Source organism: Bufo gargarizans, chromosome 5, assembly GCF_014858855.1.
Source record: "Bufo gargarizans isolate SCDJY-AF-19 chromosome 5, ASM1485885v1, whole genome shotgun sequence".
NCBI classification, from domain to species: domain Eukaryota; kingdom Metazoa; phylum Chordata; class Amphibia; order Anura; family Bufonidae; genus Bufo; species Bufo gargarizans.
The window spans coordinates 448,762,831-448,780,500 of record NC_058084.1 but is presented as its reverse complement, the minus strand read 5'-3'; the positions used below and the strand labels follow the sequence as shown (position 1 = coordinate 448,780,500).

The window sequence follows — 17,670 nt, the reverse complement described above, 5'->3', positions numbered from 1 at the left end:
CAGGATAGTGAAGGGTAACTGGTGGTGGTCTGGGATAGTGAAGTGTAGCTATAATTTAATTTTATTTAAACTAGGTCCAGATTTATAATCAGAGTTTTCTGATCCACAGCTTCAACTCTTCTGCTTCTCTTCACACAACAATCCAGTTCATTGATACAATAGTGCCTACTGCAGCCACCACTAGAGGGAGCTCACTGCATATAGGTTAAAGGGGTTATTCCATCTTAGACAATGGGGGCATATCGCTAGGATATGCCCTCATTGTCTGATAGGTGTGGGTCCCATCTCTGGGATCCGCACCTACAAGGAGAACAGAGGCGGGGAGAGTTGTTGCTGGAGGACCACCACCAGGCGCAGCTCCCTGTCTCTCCCATTGATGTGAATGGGAGCGCACTGCGCATGCGAGGCCACCGCTCCCATTCATTTCTATGGGGCCGACTGAAATAGCTGAGCCAGCGCTCTGCTATTTTCGGCGGCTCCATAGAAATGAATAGAGGGCGGCTGCGCATGCGCAGTGCGCCCTCCTCAACTTTCTCTGCTCCGTTCTCCTTGTAGGTGCGGGTCCCAGAGGTGGTCCTAGCGATATGCCCCCATTGTCTAAGATGGGATAACTTATTTAACTCCACTTACATTGAAAATGTCAATTCACTATGGCAGAAAGAATGTTATAATAATTTCACTTAAACAGGACCTGTCAGTCACCTCTCCCAACATGTCTGTTTTAGCAAATACTTGAACAATTCTAGAACATACTTTCCTAATACTCTGCATTGTGCCGATCCTCTGATATTCCTCCTAGACACTTATGAATCAACTAATAACTGAGTGTTACCATTTCCCTTTCCAAAGGGGTATGTCCTCACACAGTCTGACCCTGGCAGCACTGATTAGACAGTGGGCACTGATCCCCCCCAATTACTAACACCTGTAACATCCAAATGGCAATTTCCAGGAAAAATAACAGAGGGAAGGTTGAATTCCCAGCTCTACTAAAAGATGCTCCTGAATCATTATATTATGGGGAATAAAATAATTTACAAAAACAGACATGTCTGGAGTTGTGACTCCTAAATAGCTGAGAAAGGTTTATAGGGAACGAAGACACCCCTGTCCCCCAAGTGGGTCACTGGCTACTGTAGAAAAGATGACAAAATGCAGGTTACATGCACCTAAAAGAAGAAGAAACGCAAAACAAATCTAAAATTAGAGTCAGGGTGCTCAGAGCTCTATATACACAACTAATCAATAGCTGCATAGGGTGACTACTGGGAATTCAGGACGTTATGGCTTATGTTGCTTTATGTGCTTTATACACATTTTCTGCTAATGTATTCTGTCTGTCTGTCTGTCATTGCTTTACAATGTAACACAAAACTAAACGTGTGAAAACCTGTCAGGATTATTAATACTGCTGACCTTCTGTTCTATGTATTCACTGTGGGATTCTAAGGATCTCTTTTATGTGCCTGATATGTAATATATGCAGTGTACTGTAAACATGATAGACAGCGTATATGTCCACCTCTGAGGCATGTACAAGATAGATAGATAGATAGATATGAGATAAATATTAGATAGATATGAAATAGATAGCTATGAGATAGATATACTATAGGAGAGAGATAGATAGATAGATATGAGATAGATAGATAGATAGATAGATAGATAGATAGATAGGATATTGATAGACTGATAAATAGATAGATATGAGATAGATAGAAGATAGATAGATAATAGATAGATTATACCGGTAGATAGATAGATATATACTATAGGAGATAGATAATAGATAAATTAGAGAGATAGATAGATAGATAGATAGAAAATGTCTCCATTAAAGGGGTATTCCCATATAGGACATTTATGATGTATTGATAGGATATGCAGTACGTGTCTGATAGGAGCAGGTCACAGAAGCAGGACCTACAGTCGTCGCCAAAAGTTTTGAGAATTACATAAATATTGGAAATTGGAAAAGTTTCTGCTTAAGTTTTTATAATAGCAATTTGCATATACTCCAGAATGTTATGAAGAGTGATCAGATGAATTGCATAGTCCTTCTTTGCCATGAAAATGAACTTAATCCCAAAAAATAATTTCCACTGCATTTCATTGCTGTCATTAAAGGACCTGCTGAGATCATTTCAGTAATCGTCTTGTTAACTCAGGTGAGAATGTTGACGAGCACAAGGCTGGAGATCATTATGTCAGGCTGATTGGGTTAAAATGGCAGACTTGACCTGTTAAAAGGAGGGTGATGCTTGAAATCATTGTTCTTCCATTGTTAACCATGGTGACCTGCAAAGAAACGCGTGCAGCCATCATTGCGTTGCATAAAAATGGCTTCACAGGCAAGGATATTGTGGCTACTAAGATTGCACCTCAATCAACAATTTATAGGATGATCAAGAACTTCAAGGAAAGAGGTTCAATTCTTGTTAAGAAGGCTTCAGGGCGTCCAAGAAAGTCCAGCAAGCGCCAGGATCGTCTCCTAAAGAGGATTCAGCTGCGGGATCGGAGTGCCACCAGTGCAGAGCGTGCTCAGGAATGGCAGCAGGCAGGTGTGAGCGCATCTGCACGCACAGTGAGGCGAAGACTTTTGGAAGATGGCCTGGTGTCAAGAAGGGCAGTAAAGAAGCCACTTCTCTCCAAAAAAACATCAGGGACAGATTGATCTTCTGCAGAAAATATGGTGAATGGACTGCTGAGGACTGGGGCAAAGTCATATTCTCAGATGAAGCCTCTTTCCGATTGTTTGGGGCATCAGGAAAAAGGCTTGTCCGGAGAAGAAAAGGTGAGCGCTACCATCAGTCCTGTGTCATGCCAACAGTAAAGCATCATTCATGTGTTTCCAGCACGATGGAGCACCGTGCCATAAGGCAAAAGTGATAACTAAGTGGCTCGGGGACCAAAACGTTGACATTTTGGGTCCATGGCCTGGAAACTCCCCAGATCTTAATCCCATTGAGAACTTAGAAACATAGAATGTGTCGGCAGATAAGAACCATTTGGCCCATCTAGTCTGCCCAATATACAAAATACTATGGATAGCCCCTGGCCCTATCGTATAAGAAGGATGGCCTTATGCCTATCCCATGCATGCTTAAACTCCTTCACTGTATTTGCAGCTATCACTTCTGCAGGAAGGCTATTCCATGCATCCACTACTCTCTCAGTAAAGTAATACTTCCTGATATTACTTTTAAACCTTTGCCCCTCTAATTTAAAACTATGTCCTCTTGTAGCAGTTTTTCTTCTTTTAAATATTCTCTCCTCTTTTACCTTGTTGATTTCCCTTTATGTATTTAAAAGTTTCTATCATATCCCATCTGTCTCGTCTTTCTTCCAAGCTATACATGTTAAGGTCCTTTAATCTTTCCTGGTAAGTTTTATCCTGCAATCCATGTACCAGTTTAGTAGCTCTTCTCTGAACTCTCTCCAAAGTATCAATATCCTTCTGGAGATATGGTCTCCAGTACTGAGCACAATACTCCAAATGAGGTCTCACTAGTGCTCTGTAGAGCGGCATGAGCGCCTCCCTCTGTCTACTGGTAATGCCTCTCCCTATACACCCAAGCATTCTGCTAGCATTTCCTGCTGCTCTATGACATTGTCTGCCTACCTTTAAGTCTTCTGAAATAATGATCCCTAAATCCCTTTCCTCAGATACTGAGGTTAGGACTGTATCACTGATTTTATATTCTGCTCTTGGGTTTTTACGTCCCAGGTGCATTATCCTGCACTTATCAACATAAAATTTTAGTTGCCAGATTTTTGACCATTCCTCTAGTTTTCCTAAGTCCTTTTCCATTTGGTGCATCTCTCCAGGAACATCAACCCTGTTACAAATCTTTGTGTCATATAAAGTGCGTGTAACTTGTGGTCAATCCTCAAGAGGCGGGTGGACAAACAAAAACCCACTAATTCTGACAAACTCCAAGAAGTGATTATGAAAGAATGGGTTGCTATCAGTCAGGAATTGGCCCGGAAGTTGATTGAGAGCATGCCCAGTCGAATTGCAAAGGTCCTGAAAAAGAAGGGCCAACACTGCAAATACGGACTCTTTGCATAAATGTCATGTAATTGTCGATAAAAGCCTTTGAAACGTATGAAGTGCGTGTAATTATATTTCACTACATCACAGAAACAACTGAAACAAAGATCTAAAAGCAGTTTAGCAGCAAACTTTGTGAAAACTAATATTTGTGTCATTCTCAAAACTTTTGGCCATGACTGTACATCTATCTTCAATACGGGGCCCCTCGGAGTGAACCGAGAGCAAGCTGCACATACATGGCACCCTCTATTCACCGATGTGCCCAGCATGCTCACTTTGCTGTTTTCAGAAGTTTCATAGTAAACCTTCACTTTACTTGGAGTGCTGCCTCATTTTTGGAGAATCCTTTGGACCTATTGCCCACGGTCTGGGAGGGATTGCACTCATCTCCTTCACCTCTGACAGTGTTTCATAGTAAATCTTCACTTTACTTGGAGTGCTGCCATGCTTGGAGAATACGCCGTGCGGGGCGGGTCTCCAGAACAGGGCCCCCAAAGTGAAGAGAGAGCAGCATACTCTCCATTGACTGCTACAGGACTTCTGAAAATAGCCGAGCGATCCAGCTCCACTATTCTGAGAGGTCCCATAGCGATGAATTAAGGATAGCGGCGCATGTGTGGTGTATTCTCTATTCACTTCAGGGCCCCTCAGCTCTCAGATATTTATAATTTATCCTACCAATATGCTTTCAATGTCCCAGGTGGGAGTATTCCTTTACCTAATTGTTGTAGGTACAGACACTGATGACATCAATGTTTATAGGAAATAGTCAGATCAGTGGAGGCCACATCATCTCCTAATGGCTCCACTTGGCTTTCTCCAAGGCCACTGTAATCACTGAGGACCACATGGACAGGAATAATCCAAGCAGAGCCATCAGGAATTGGGTGTACAGCACTTCTGCTGAATTGTAGTGATCTCCAGGGGTTACTCAAGGTGGTCAGACCCTCACTGGTCAACTACTATATGTCCTAGTGATGTGCCATCAATGTCTACACTGGGATAATCCCTTTAAGTCAACATCTTTCTTAAAGGGAATGCATCACCAGTCTATAACCCCAAAGTATTTATGCTCTAGTCAGGACTGAGGAGGACAAGCTGGGATTTGACCTGTGCCCGTTTCAGTCTTCTTCTTATCTTGAAGACAGTCGTAGACTATTGATATATTTTTTTGTTAGATTAATGAAGTTAATAATCATTATGTATCTTCACCTTGTGTTCTTCTTGCCCATATTTCCTTTCTGTACAGACAGAGCACATCCCTCCTTATGATGTAGTGCCTTCTATGAGACCCGTAGTCCTGGTGGGGCCTTCTTTAAAAGGATACGAGGTAAGACATGAAGAAAACAGAGGACATAAAAGCATGATGTGGTGGTCTCTTTTTTTTATTTTTTATTAAAGCTTGCTCAGTATCATGACTGCCAGAAGTAGTAATATTATATTTTTTTTAACCCATAGGTGACGGATATGATGCAGAAAGCATTATTTGACTTTTTAAAACACAGATTTGAAGGACGGTAAGTGATAGAGATGACCAGCACATCCCACTCAAATGGTCCTGTGGCCCCTGGCTGCTCTTTGTTTGCTGACTATTAGATATGGAGGGCACGTCAGGGGTGCAGCCAGTTATCAGTTGCTGCCTTCACGTGTTGAGTACTACACATCATCACTGCAGTTACCATCTGTGTGGCAGGGTGCAGCCATTAGAAGGTTTCCCAAAAAGTTGAAAATTGCATTTAAAGGGAACCTGTCACCAAGAAATTCACTGATAAACCAGGCGCGTTGTTTTGTAGGGAAAGCTCACCTGAATGTAATGATACCTTTCACTTAGCGATCTGTTGCTTTATTCTGGAAGAGAAAAAGTACTTTTAATCTATATGCAAATGAGCAGTGAAGTGCATCAAGGGCGGGACCAAGCCACTCTGTGCACTCTTGCTCCTCCTGCTTCCTCCTGCCATCCCCTCCCTCTCCTTCATGATTGACAAGGCCAGGTGAGAGGACTATGCAGGAACCTGGCCCTGTCGATTGAGAAGGAGAAGGAGCGTCTGACAGAGGAAGCAGTTTATCATATCCGGCATAGCCAGAAAGAACTAGAGCACCCCTAGGCCCCTTTGACTGTAATTGGAGCCGGCGGGGATACGACCTGATTCCAGCATTAGTGCCGGGATTTGGCCAGACAAAAACCTGTGCTTGTAGCAGTTTTGGTCCTGCCGAATCCCAGCACTAATGCCGAGAACAGACCAGATCCTCACCAGGTCCCAATATGCCGGATACGATGAACTCCAGCAGGCTGTTTCTCTGGTGGACCAGCCTTCCAGAAGATTTTAGTGCTAGTGTGAAACCAGCTCTAATGGTCAGTTTCCTGCTGACAGGTTCCCTTTAAAGGAATCGTCTCACTTCAGCAAGTGGCATTTATCATGTAGAGAAAGTTACTACAAGGCACTTACTCAGGGGCGTAGCTAAAGGCTCATGGGCCCTGGTGCAAGAGTTCAGCTTGCGGTCCCCCTTCCCTCAAACCTTCGTGCTGCATGAGGTAAAAATTTAAACTGCACCCCCCCATCCTCCATACCAAATTCTTAACCTAACCCCTTCTGTCCAGCCAGAGGTGTATCTTGCATACACTTTCAATAATACCAGTGTCTTCTTATGTGGCACAAGGGTCTTTGGGCCCCTCAGGCTCCTAGGCCTAGTAGCGACTGCTACCTCTGCACCCCCTAGAGCTACGCCGCTGCACTTACTAATGTATTGCCTCTTTTCCATCACATTATACACTGCTTGTTTCCAGGGGTTATGACCACTCTGTAGTCCATCAGTGGTGGTCATGCTTGGAAACTATAGGAAAAATCATCAGCCTCTCTGGTGGCCGAGACAGTGGGAGCGCACATAGGCTAGTGCTTTTTCCTATAGTGTGCAAGCACCACCACCGCTGATGGACTACAGGGTGGTGATAACCCCTGGAAACGAGCAGTGTATAATGCAATGGAAAAATGAATCCAGCCAGCAAAGGAGGCAATATGGACAATCACAATACATGATAAATGTCACTTGCTGAAGTGAGACAACCCCTTAAGGCTGGGTTCACACCTGAGCGTATCCGATAAGCGCTGTTTACAGGCGTTTTTATCGGGCGTATTTTGGGGCGTTTTTGTATTTGGAAACGTGCGTCGTACGCGCGTTCTTGCTATTGACCACATAGGCGTACGCGCGACAATACGCCCCGATGAAGCTCCTGTACTTCTTGGGGCTTAGGGCGTTTTACAGCGCGTTCGTACGCGTGTAAAACGCTCAGGTGAGAACCATGCCCATAGGGAAACATTGGTTTTTGCCTGTTGAGCGTTTTACAGCGCGTAGGAACGCGCTGTAAAACGCTCAGGTGTGAACCCAGCCTTAATGTATCTTGTTTTGCTTGGCAGTTGGTTCTCATTTTTCTGAAATGTAGTTGTAGGAAATCATTTTTTGCAGGAAGCTTCCCTACCATATTCCCTCCGTGTAAACCAACGTACAAAAAAAAATAAAAAATAAGAGTAATAGTAAATACTGACAATGGGGAAAACATTTTCATGGCATAAAATTTGCATTGTGCATCAACCGTTTAGAACTTGTACAGTTTAGCTATATATATACAGGCAGGTCCTGCAGGTCTACGTTATGTATTGCTGTGCTGGTACTTAACCGTCTATTAATGTCCATTACGAGGTCTGTGTTCTTTTCTCCACACACAAAAAATGTGTGTTGATTGCAATAACTGTCATAGTCGGTTGGATTTTTTTCCACTGGTTCATTAACATTCCCCTTTGGAATAGCGGTCATGCTTTCAGCCGCTGCCGCATGGACCTGGACAACATCAAGTAGAGAATACTTGTTGGGCCGCCAGGAAGGGAAGCCTTGTTTCTTATCGTGTACAGTATTTTCACCTTAAACTATCTTTTTGCACGTTACTGAGACATTTAGGGTATTTTTGGGGTTCTTTAAAGGGGTTCTGCAGTTTTTTTTTTTTAAACTGATCGGCGAGGGTCCGACACCCGGGACCCCCGCCGATCAGCTGTTTGAGAAGGCATCGGCAGTGGCAGTAGCGCCGCGGCCTTCTCGTGGTTTACTCCAGACCCAGTGACGTCACGACTAGTATCAATGGCCTGGGCGGGGCTAAGCTCTGTTCACTTGAATGGCGCTTAGCCCCGCCCAGGCCATAGATACTAGTCGTGATGTCACTGGGTTTGCGGTAAACAGCGAGAAGGCCGCTGCGCTACTGTCAGCGCCGCTGCCTTCTCAAGCAGCTGATCGGCAGGAGTTCCAGGTGTCGGACCCCCGCCGATCAGATGCTGATGATCTATCCGGAGGATAGATCATCAGTTTAAAAAAAATTGCAGAACCCCTTTAGGTTGGGACCCCTACCAATTCTAAGACTATACGAAACGCACCTGTCTTTTCTATTTAATTCATCTTAGAGCTTTGAGTATCCAAGGGTGTAAATATTATGGAGGCGGACCATACGGTTGATACGGGGTCTTGAAAAAAAATAAAAATTTCAGTTGGTTGATCCCTTCCCCTTTGTTACTGGGTCATAGCAGGGGTGTAGGTATAGGGGATGCAGAGGTAGCAATTGCTACCAGACCCAGGAGCCTGAGGGGGCCCAAAGACCCTTGTGCCGCATAAGAAGACACCGGTATTTTAGAGAGTGCATGCTGGTCAAGTTACACCTCTTGCTGGAGGGAAGGGGTTAGGTCAATAATTTGGCATGGCGAAAGAGAGGGGTGCCGTTTCAATTTTTGCCTCAGGCAGCACGAAGGCAATGTGCTTCCCTGTCCCTGGAAACAAAGCACTGAGGGAAGGGGGCCCCAAGCTGAACTCTTGCACCAGGGCCATGAACCTTTAGCTACGCCCCTGGGTGGTAAGAACCAGTGCCGGACTCCCCTCTTCAGAGGACATACGGTACATTGCTGGTGTAAGGTGGAGTTGGGGAAGTAGGGGAGTGAAGACGAGGGATATTGTTTGGTTATTGCCCTGAAGAAGGAGGTAAATGGCACGAGGTGTAAATTGAAGAACACAAATTTTCCTCAGGAAGAAGTTCAAAATGCTTGGTTTTTTCACAGGCAGTCTCTTAGTTATGACAAACTTAACCATTGCTGCTGATGGTGGTGGCATCTGCCTCTCCCTGGTTTCTACACATTTAGGCATCAACTCTCTGATCTCCCACTGTTTCCCTCACCATGTCTGAGTTGTGGGGAGGCTTCTTCTTCCTAGACCCACATCCTGATGTATTCTGCAGCCACAGCAGCAAGTCAAAAGTATTTGTCAGACCCCTTGAGCCATTCCCCGGCTTTGCGTCTCCGAGCACCAAACTCCGGCAATCTAGTATCTAACTCGCCCGCAATTAACAGAAACCTGTGCTGCCTCTTTATTGTAGTGTCTCCTCAAGCCATTAAACCTGCTCACCCTCATGTGACCAAGCGCTGCTATCTCAGCTATATGCCCAACGGTTAGAAGAGGGGTGCACCTAGCCTTTCTGCTGTCTGAAGGCGAAAAATGAAACGGCCCACCTATCAATGCCAATTTCTTAACCTAACCCCTTAGCCACAATGAAAGCGCTCATTGCCCATGGCCCTTCCCCCCTCTTATCCCTACCTGCTGCTGCCTGAGGCGATCGCCTCACCTGGCCTCATTGGTGGTGCACTCCTGGGTTAGAAACTAATTTTTTATCTGGATCGCTAAACCCCACCAACCTTCTTTATCACAGGGCCACAATGCTGAGGACCCCACTTCAACAGCCCCTTGCAACATGGGGCCCAGGGTCACACCTCCCTACCTCCATATTTCATATAACACCCACTGTTGCCAAAAGTTGTAGCCACCAACCAAACCGGTGCAATAAATGAACACAAAATAATACTGCCCATCATACAAGGAAAATCCAAAAGTCCACTGTAAGGGGGCTTAACACAACTTTCTTCATAGCCCTGCAGCAAGAACACACATGCATACAACTCTTAAAGTGACAGTACCATAAAGCAGACCCCCAAGTGTCCCTTTTGGAGGGACAGTCCCTTTTTTTGACCCAAGTCCCTCTGTCTCTCTTTGATCCTTAAAGGGGTTGTCTGGGTTCAGAGCTGAACCCGGACATACCCTTATTTTCACCCCGACAGCCCCCCTGAGCCTAGCATCGGAGCATCTCATGCTCCGATGCGCTCCTGTGCCCTGCGCTAGATCGCGCAGGGCACGGGCTCTTTTGTTTTCAATAGCATACTGCCGGGCGGTAACTTCCGCCCAGCAGTGTGTTCGGTGACGTCACCGGCTCTGAGGGGCGGGCTTTAGCTCTGCCCTAGCCGTTTTACTGGCTAGGGCAGAGCCAAATCCCGCCCATCAGTGCCGGTGACGTCACCGGGGTTCCTGTCAGCCCCATAGAGAGCCCCGGTACGTCACCGGAACTCAGAAAAATGCCTTTGCCCTGTGCAATTTAGCGCAGGGCAAAGGAGAGCATCGGAGCGTGAACTGCTCCGATGCTCCTGTCAGGGGGGCTGCCTGGGTGAAAATGGAGGGCTGTCCAGGTTCAGCTCTGAACCTGGACAACCCCTTTAAATGTCCCTCTTTTTGATCTGAGGTATAGATTTGCATTATTACATTTACAATATTGATCCAGAAAGTGTTTGACTGGTTCCCATGTGCATATTAGAGCCCACTTTGTATATTATTTCATTATTTGATGCAATTTGGATTTTAGAAATTTCTGTATTCAGATAATTTTTGCGCTATTTTGTCAAAGAAAACTGTTGAAGTGCAGAAATAGGCAGGAAAAATGAAACCTTCTCACCAAGAACCATAAGTGTCCCTCTTTGACCATCCCAAAATTTGGGAGGTGTGATAAAGGAACATGTCCAACATAATTACATGGACCCACCCCAATTTGGCATATAAGGAAATAGAGAATTGGCACAGAAGTCAATAAAAGAAGGTGGAGGGGGGACAGACACCACTTCCGGTATCACTCTGTTATGCTGACCTCTTGTTCTATGCTCATTTAGATTTGCAATCATGGGGGACCCTTTTAAATAGCAACTCTGAGATACTGTACAGAAAATATTAGATTATCACAGAAACATTAATATAGTTGCAGAGAGCTCCTAAGGACCTGGCGCATATCATGGGAGTGGTAATGATGGAAGTTTGGGGGTGCCCATAGTGTTAATGTCCATGTGGCTGCTAGGTGATACAATGGCCAGCATGTCGTGTTAAGAGAGTTAGAGACCAGGCCAAATGAAACCTAACAGGAGTCTCTCTTTACTGTATGCAAGACTGAAATTGTGGTATATCTACCAGTTGTATACAATGCAAAGTCCTCCCAGATGTCCCAGCATGAGCTAAGCAGATGAATATGGCATTGTTTCTCAGATTACTCTGGCTAAAATAGGGATCTCTGGCTAACAGCTGTGCTCTGGGAACCTTGACTATAGTGTCCACTATTCTGGGGTGCATAGGTTGTCGTAACTTGTTATCCCTCTGCTGCAGCAGGGTCTGGATCGCTGTAGCCATGCAAATCCTCCTCTTTTAGTTGTTGCATGCTTGTATCTGCTGGAGCTTGTGGAGGTGACCGAGGCTTGGAGCTGGAATGTATGGGAGAGAGGCACATGGAGACTGCTCCTTCTTCCTCCCTCTCTACAGCTACTCTGACTGGAAACTTCTGGAGCTAGAGGGTGGAGCCAGCCCACACCCTGAGCTCCAGAGAGGGCTGGGCTATTTTGGAATATGCTAAATAGATGGCAACACCAACTAGTGATACTAACAGGAAAAGTCACAATGTAAGGATAATAAAGGGAATGTGAAGGCAAAGCAGAGGCTGTGCGTATCTATAAAGCCTGGGTGACCTGTGACTATATGATAGATCCATAGCTGACAAAATGGCCACTGGAACCTAGTTACTTCCCTAAAACGGCGACATGAAGAACAGATAAAATTCGGAATAGCCAAAATAGCAAAAAACGAGGAGCAGACAGTGACAGAACAAGAACATATCTCGGCACAGCTTTGGTTTCTGAGCGCAGATGTGCTTTAATAAACTGTTATTATCGGAATCACTTCCATTATCAGCGGGAGCGATCCGAAAATAGAACGCGGCAGCCTGAGTGTTTCCCATTTGTCAGCTGTCTACAGGCTGTGCGTGACCATCTCTAACCGGCGTCTCAGTTGCTAAGGATAGCCATGGGGGAAATTAAAGTGCCCTGCTTTATTTTGAGGATTTTTCTTGCTGATAAATTTACTAATAACAATTTATTACATAATTATGGTCTGCGCCATTCCCTAAAACTTTAACTTCCAAAATAGAATTTCATTTTGGATTTTGGGTTGAAGCAATGCAGACTGAGACTTCTTAGACCTTAAAGGGGATTCCCTGGACTTTGATATGCATGGCCTCACCAATATCAGATAGTGGGGGTCCAGCACTTGAAACTCCCACCGATCAGCTGTTTTGGGCAGCCACTGGCGCCAGAAACTATTGGCCGTAAGGCTTCATCCACGTGTATTTTTCAGCGCCAACCTTCTACAGTTCAGCTCCCATTCACTCGAACGGCCACTACATACTGCACGGGACCTTGTGCTTCTTTTTTTACATACCGTATGTTTTTGCCTAAAGCAGGTTATAGAGGCTGGAGCTCCGTTATTCTAAAACAGAGCTCCAAATCTGCCGCCTATGCAAGCTATTAAAATACATATTTCTAGCTACCTGCGGCCACCACTAGGAGGAGCTTAGGTGCCTACAGCATACTGCTTATAGATTGAAATCAAAATGAACACAGCATGCAGTCAGCTCCCTCTAGTGGTGGCTGCAAGCAGAATTTTTATGCATTAATATATAGTTTTTGCCTAAAGCAGCTGATCGGTCGGGGTGCAGGGCATCAGACCCCACTGCTCTGACATTAATGACCTATCCTGGGCGTTTTCCATTTACTTAGATATTTCTGGTGTATCATGAGGGGTAGGCCATCAATATCTAAGTACCAGAAATCCTTTCTAAAGAGAATGTCATTTAATTAGGTCAAGAACTGCTGATTAACTTCAACATATGTATCTTTATAGAGGCTGGAGCTCCGTAATTCTAAAACAGAGCTCCAAATCCGCCGCCTATGCAAAGCATTAAAATTCATACTTCTAGCTACCTGCGGCCACCACTAGGGGGAGCTCAGGTGCCTACAGCATACTGCTTATAGATTGAAATCAAAATGAGCTCCCTCTAGTGGTGGCTGCAGGCAGACAGAATTTTATCCATTAAATTTACGTCTTAACCCATAAAAAGCATAGTTAGTGATTAGATGGACCTCGTTATGACTTTGTGTTGTTGCTGATTCATTATTAACCAGCTAATTTGTCATTTTCTCATTTTATCTCACTAACATGGAAATAATCATTTTTTTCTGCAGAATATCCATTACTCGGGTGACTGCCGACATCTCGCTTGCCAAACGTTCAGTATTAAATAATCCAAGTAAACATGCAATTATAGAAAGATCTAATACACGATCAAGTTTAGGTAAGTTCCGATTGGTTTCTTCTCTTTTTTATTTTCTTAAAGGGGTTCTCCAGGAATTAAGAAAATAAAAATACTTAAATATTACTTTATTATAAATATATTCTCAAATACCTTTCATTATTTATAAGGGCTCGTTTTGTCTGGGGAGCAATCATCAGGAGAAACAAAATGGCTGTTGTCCCATTAGTTCACACAAAACCTGTCCTGATCACACATGAGGACAAGTTACTTTACAACACTGAGGTAAAGAGCTGCCTCATCCTCCTCTCTGCTCTGCTTGTCAGGGATTATGATCCTAAATACAGATGATAAGAACTTTAGCTTAATCTCTGTAGTAATGGAGTTCATGAGGAGACATGAAGTACTGAGAGGACGGACAGGACAGGCTGTGATAATGGAGACTGTAAACAAGTGCTGCTGCTCTTCAGCCACACCTCACCCTCTCATGTCTTCTCATCATCTCCATTCCCACAGAGATTTGTATTCAGGATCATGATTCCTGACAAGCAGAGCAGAGAGGAGGATGAGGCAGCGCTATGGCTCATTGTGGGGAAGTAACTTGTCCTCCTGTGTGATTAGGGCAGGTTTTGTGTGCACTAATAGGATGGCGGCCATTTCGTTTCCCCTGATGATTGCTCCCCAGACAAAACAAGCCATTATAAGTAATGAAAAGGTATTTGTGAATATATTTATTATAAAATAATATTTAAGTATTTTCATTTTTTTAATTCCTGGAGAACCCCTTTAAAGTTTTATTTTAGTTCACCAGACAGCTGACTCCTTTTCTATAGGTATACAGACTATGGAAAGGTCAGGTGTCTGCCTATAAGGTCCAATAACTTTGTAGTGGTTTGTGTCCAGCATATCCATTCCCTCTTCATATGCCCTATGAGTGTATGCTAAGAATATGGCTGGGGTGTCTCTTGTTTATGACCCCTTTTTGAAGCTGAGGACTGCCTACAGATATCAATTACATTTCTAGTGTGATATTACCTAGCCTGGGTGAGGGTACTAAAGTTTTTTATGGTAATCACTGTATTTTTTTTTACATTGTGTATTAGTGGTTCTCCTATACTATAGGAACCTAAGGTATGTGAGCGCGTATCAAATTTCCTTTTTCCCTTCGTTCAGTAAGCTCCACCTAGTGGCTGCTGCAGGTAACCAGAATTTTATCATTTAAAAGGGTTGTTCCCAAGGCAAAAAACGTATCCCCTATTCACAGGACAGGGGTTAAGTATCTGATCACAAGAACGGGGGACTTAAGTTCCCAGAATCATTGGAGCAGCGGTTGAGCATGCACTCCTGCGCTCCATTCATCCTATAAGGAACTGCCAGTACACGCTCTTGGCGATCTCCAGTGGACCCTCGGAACCCCTGTTGTCATAATTGGTGGGGATCCCAAATGATCAGATACTTGTCCCCCAGCCTGTGGGATAGGTTTATATGCTGCGACAACTCTTTGGACATGTAAAGGGAGGCAGAGGGAGCAGTTCGGTGGCAGGCAGGGGTGCACCACCAATGAGGCCAGGTGAGACGATCGACTCAGGCAGCACCAGGTATGGGAAAGGGGGGGGGGGCAGCCGAAAGGCCATGGGCTGAAAGGGAAGGGGTTAGGTTAAGAAATTGTCATGAGGAAGGGGGGGTCCTGTTTCAGATTTTGCCTCAGGCAGCAGAAAAGCTAGGTGCACCCCTGGTGGTAGGATTCCTTTTTCATAAGTTCACCTCATACATACATATATGATCCCCCCCCCCCCCCCTATGGGTGCCATAGCAGCGTCATGGTTTGCATATGTTATAGGTACACCATTGATGATGCCTCTAGAGGTGCACTAGGATGCGGTCTATCGCAGGCCCTCTCTGTAAGTGAAGAGCCCCCCATAAACCAGTCCCCTTACCCTACTGACCAGAAGGCTCCAACAAGGGTCCGGGACTAATGGCCATCCTCAGCCTAGGGCGAGGAAGTGCCCATCTTGCTCTGGCTACCACCCCAGGTGTTGGCCAAGAGCCACAGTCAAGGTCCTTACCCTCCCTTCAGACCAAGGGGTTTTCAGGGAGGGTAAGGAACCAGATGGCCATATCACCCCCCCTTAGACCTCAGGGCGGGGCCCATTAGGGAGCCGCAACCCTGATTGTCTATGTGAAGTATTCCTTTGAATTGCCTTGTGTAGCAGAGCTCTTCACCGTGAGGGGGGATTGCAGGACTCCTAACAGTGACCGTAATGTCAGAAGTTTGCTGTTAAAAAAAAAATGAACTTGTAGCCTGTTTAGTTGTCATTTTTCACCTTGACACCCCATTCCATATGTGCACCTGTGATATGCCCCCTCCCCCAATATGCATGATGCTTTTGGTTTATATCATTATTCTCTCCATTAATGCCCTCACATTTCAGATGGTTTTGGTATGTAACTGATAGACTGTATTGTGCTTGCAGTGTATTGTTTTCTGTGTGTGAAGTGATCCATAGACACGTTGTTAACCCCTCCTCATTCATGTACATGGCTGACTTCAGAATTCTGCTTGTTACCCGTGGAAACAGTCAGCAGCTCCAACCGTGTCTTGTCAGATCCCACAATGCACTGCTCTCTAGTAACAGGAAGCCAGCTGGATCGTGTATGTAGCATTAGAAATGAATGGAGAGAAGAAAGTGCCATGTAATCGTGTATCGGAGTAAAGCAATCTATTATTACTGGGGGCCATTGTCTGCTATCCTTCAAGGCGGAGTTTACCTTTAAAGAGGACCGGTCGCCCCTCTTGACATGTCTGCTGTAGTAAATAATTCTGTCCCAAATGAAATAACCATCTTTCCTTAGAACTTAGAATATTGTGTTGTTCCTCTATTATTCCTCCTGTAAACATGGATGTTACCATTAAACTTGTGAAAGATGTGTGTTACTGTACAGTCTGATATTGTCAGTACTGACTGACTAAGGCCTCTTTCACACTGGCGTGTGCGGCCCGCAATGCACGAGCACAGTCCGCGGGGCAGCCGCAGCGGATCGCGGACCCATTCACTTGGACATGTCCTATCTTTTTGCGGAACGGAAGTACGGGACGAAACCCCACGGAAGCACTCCGTAGTGCTTCCGTGGGGTTCCGTTCCGTGGTACCGTTCCGCATCTCCGAATTTGCGAACTCATTCAAGTGAATGGGTCCGCATCCGTGATGCGGAATGCCCACGGAACAGCGCCCGTGTATTGCGGCCCGCATTTTGCAGGTAACAACTGACTGATAACAACAAGTTGTCAGTTTATTTATAAACTTGTAGGAGGAACAACAGAGGAACGGCACAACACAGACTTTTTTTTTCATAAGTGAAACAGACATGTCAGGGGAGGTAGCAGGTCCTCTGTAATGTTAGCTAATGTGTGTATTATGTGCTTAAAGGGGTTCTCCGGGAATTAAGAAAATGAAAATACTTAAATATTACCTAATTATAAATATATTCCCAGATACCTTTCATTAGTTATAATGGCTCGTTTTGTCTGGGGAGTAATCATTAGGAGAAATAAAATGGCCGCCGTCCTATTAGTACACACAAAACCTGTCCTAATCACACAGCTGGACAAGTTACTTTGCAACACTGATATAGGCTACTTTCACACTAGCGTTAATATTTTCCGGTATTGAGATTTTCATTTTCTTAATTCCCGTAGAACCCCTTTAATATGACAACTCTTGCAATTAAAGGGAATCTGTCACCTGCAACATCTCTATCATAGACGTATAGCTGTAGTTCACCTGATTAAAACTCTGTTTTTCTTTTGTTGATCCGTGGCTGCATTCCAGAGTTACGATACTTTTTCTTAATATGCAAATTAGGCCTTTGGTGCAATGAGGGCCTCACCGTTGCTCTTGTTGCACACAAGCTTCGCTCCCTTCTGTGGCCAGCTCCTCCCTAGCTGCTTTTATTGACAGTGCCAGACAGCGGTGAAGCAGCCAGGGAGGGGCTGGCTACAGAGGGGAGCGGAGCTTGTGTGCAACAAGAGCAACGGTGAGGCCCTCGTTGCACCAAAGGCCTAATTTGCATATTTTTGCATAAAGTGGCATAACTCGGGAACGGAGCTTCAGATTAACAAAAGAAAAGCAGAGTTTTAA

At 44.8% G+C, this 17,670-nt stretch overlaps 1 protein-coding gene across 3 annotated transcripts in view; it reads left to right on the top strand.

Annotated features, from left to right (window-relative positions):
- Nucleotides 1-17,670, top strand: part of CACNB2 (calcium voltage-gated channel auxiliary subunit beta 2) — a 315,627-nt gene that overhangs the window by 266,934 nt on the left and 31,023 nt on the right. For all 3 annotated transcript variants that reach the window (XM_044293750.1, XM_044293752.1, XM_044293751.1), the window contains 3 exons: nucleotides 5,307-5,387; nucleotides 5,516-5,574; nucleotides 13,465-13,574. In XM_044293750.1, the coding sequence (XP_044149685.1) occupies nucleotides 5,307-5,387; nucleotides 5,516-5,574; nucleotides 13,465-13,574 (250 nt within the window). The remainder of the gene's footprint in view (nucleotides 1-5,306; nucleotides 5,388-5,515; nucleotides 5,575-13,464; nucleotides 13,575-17,670) is intronic.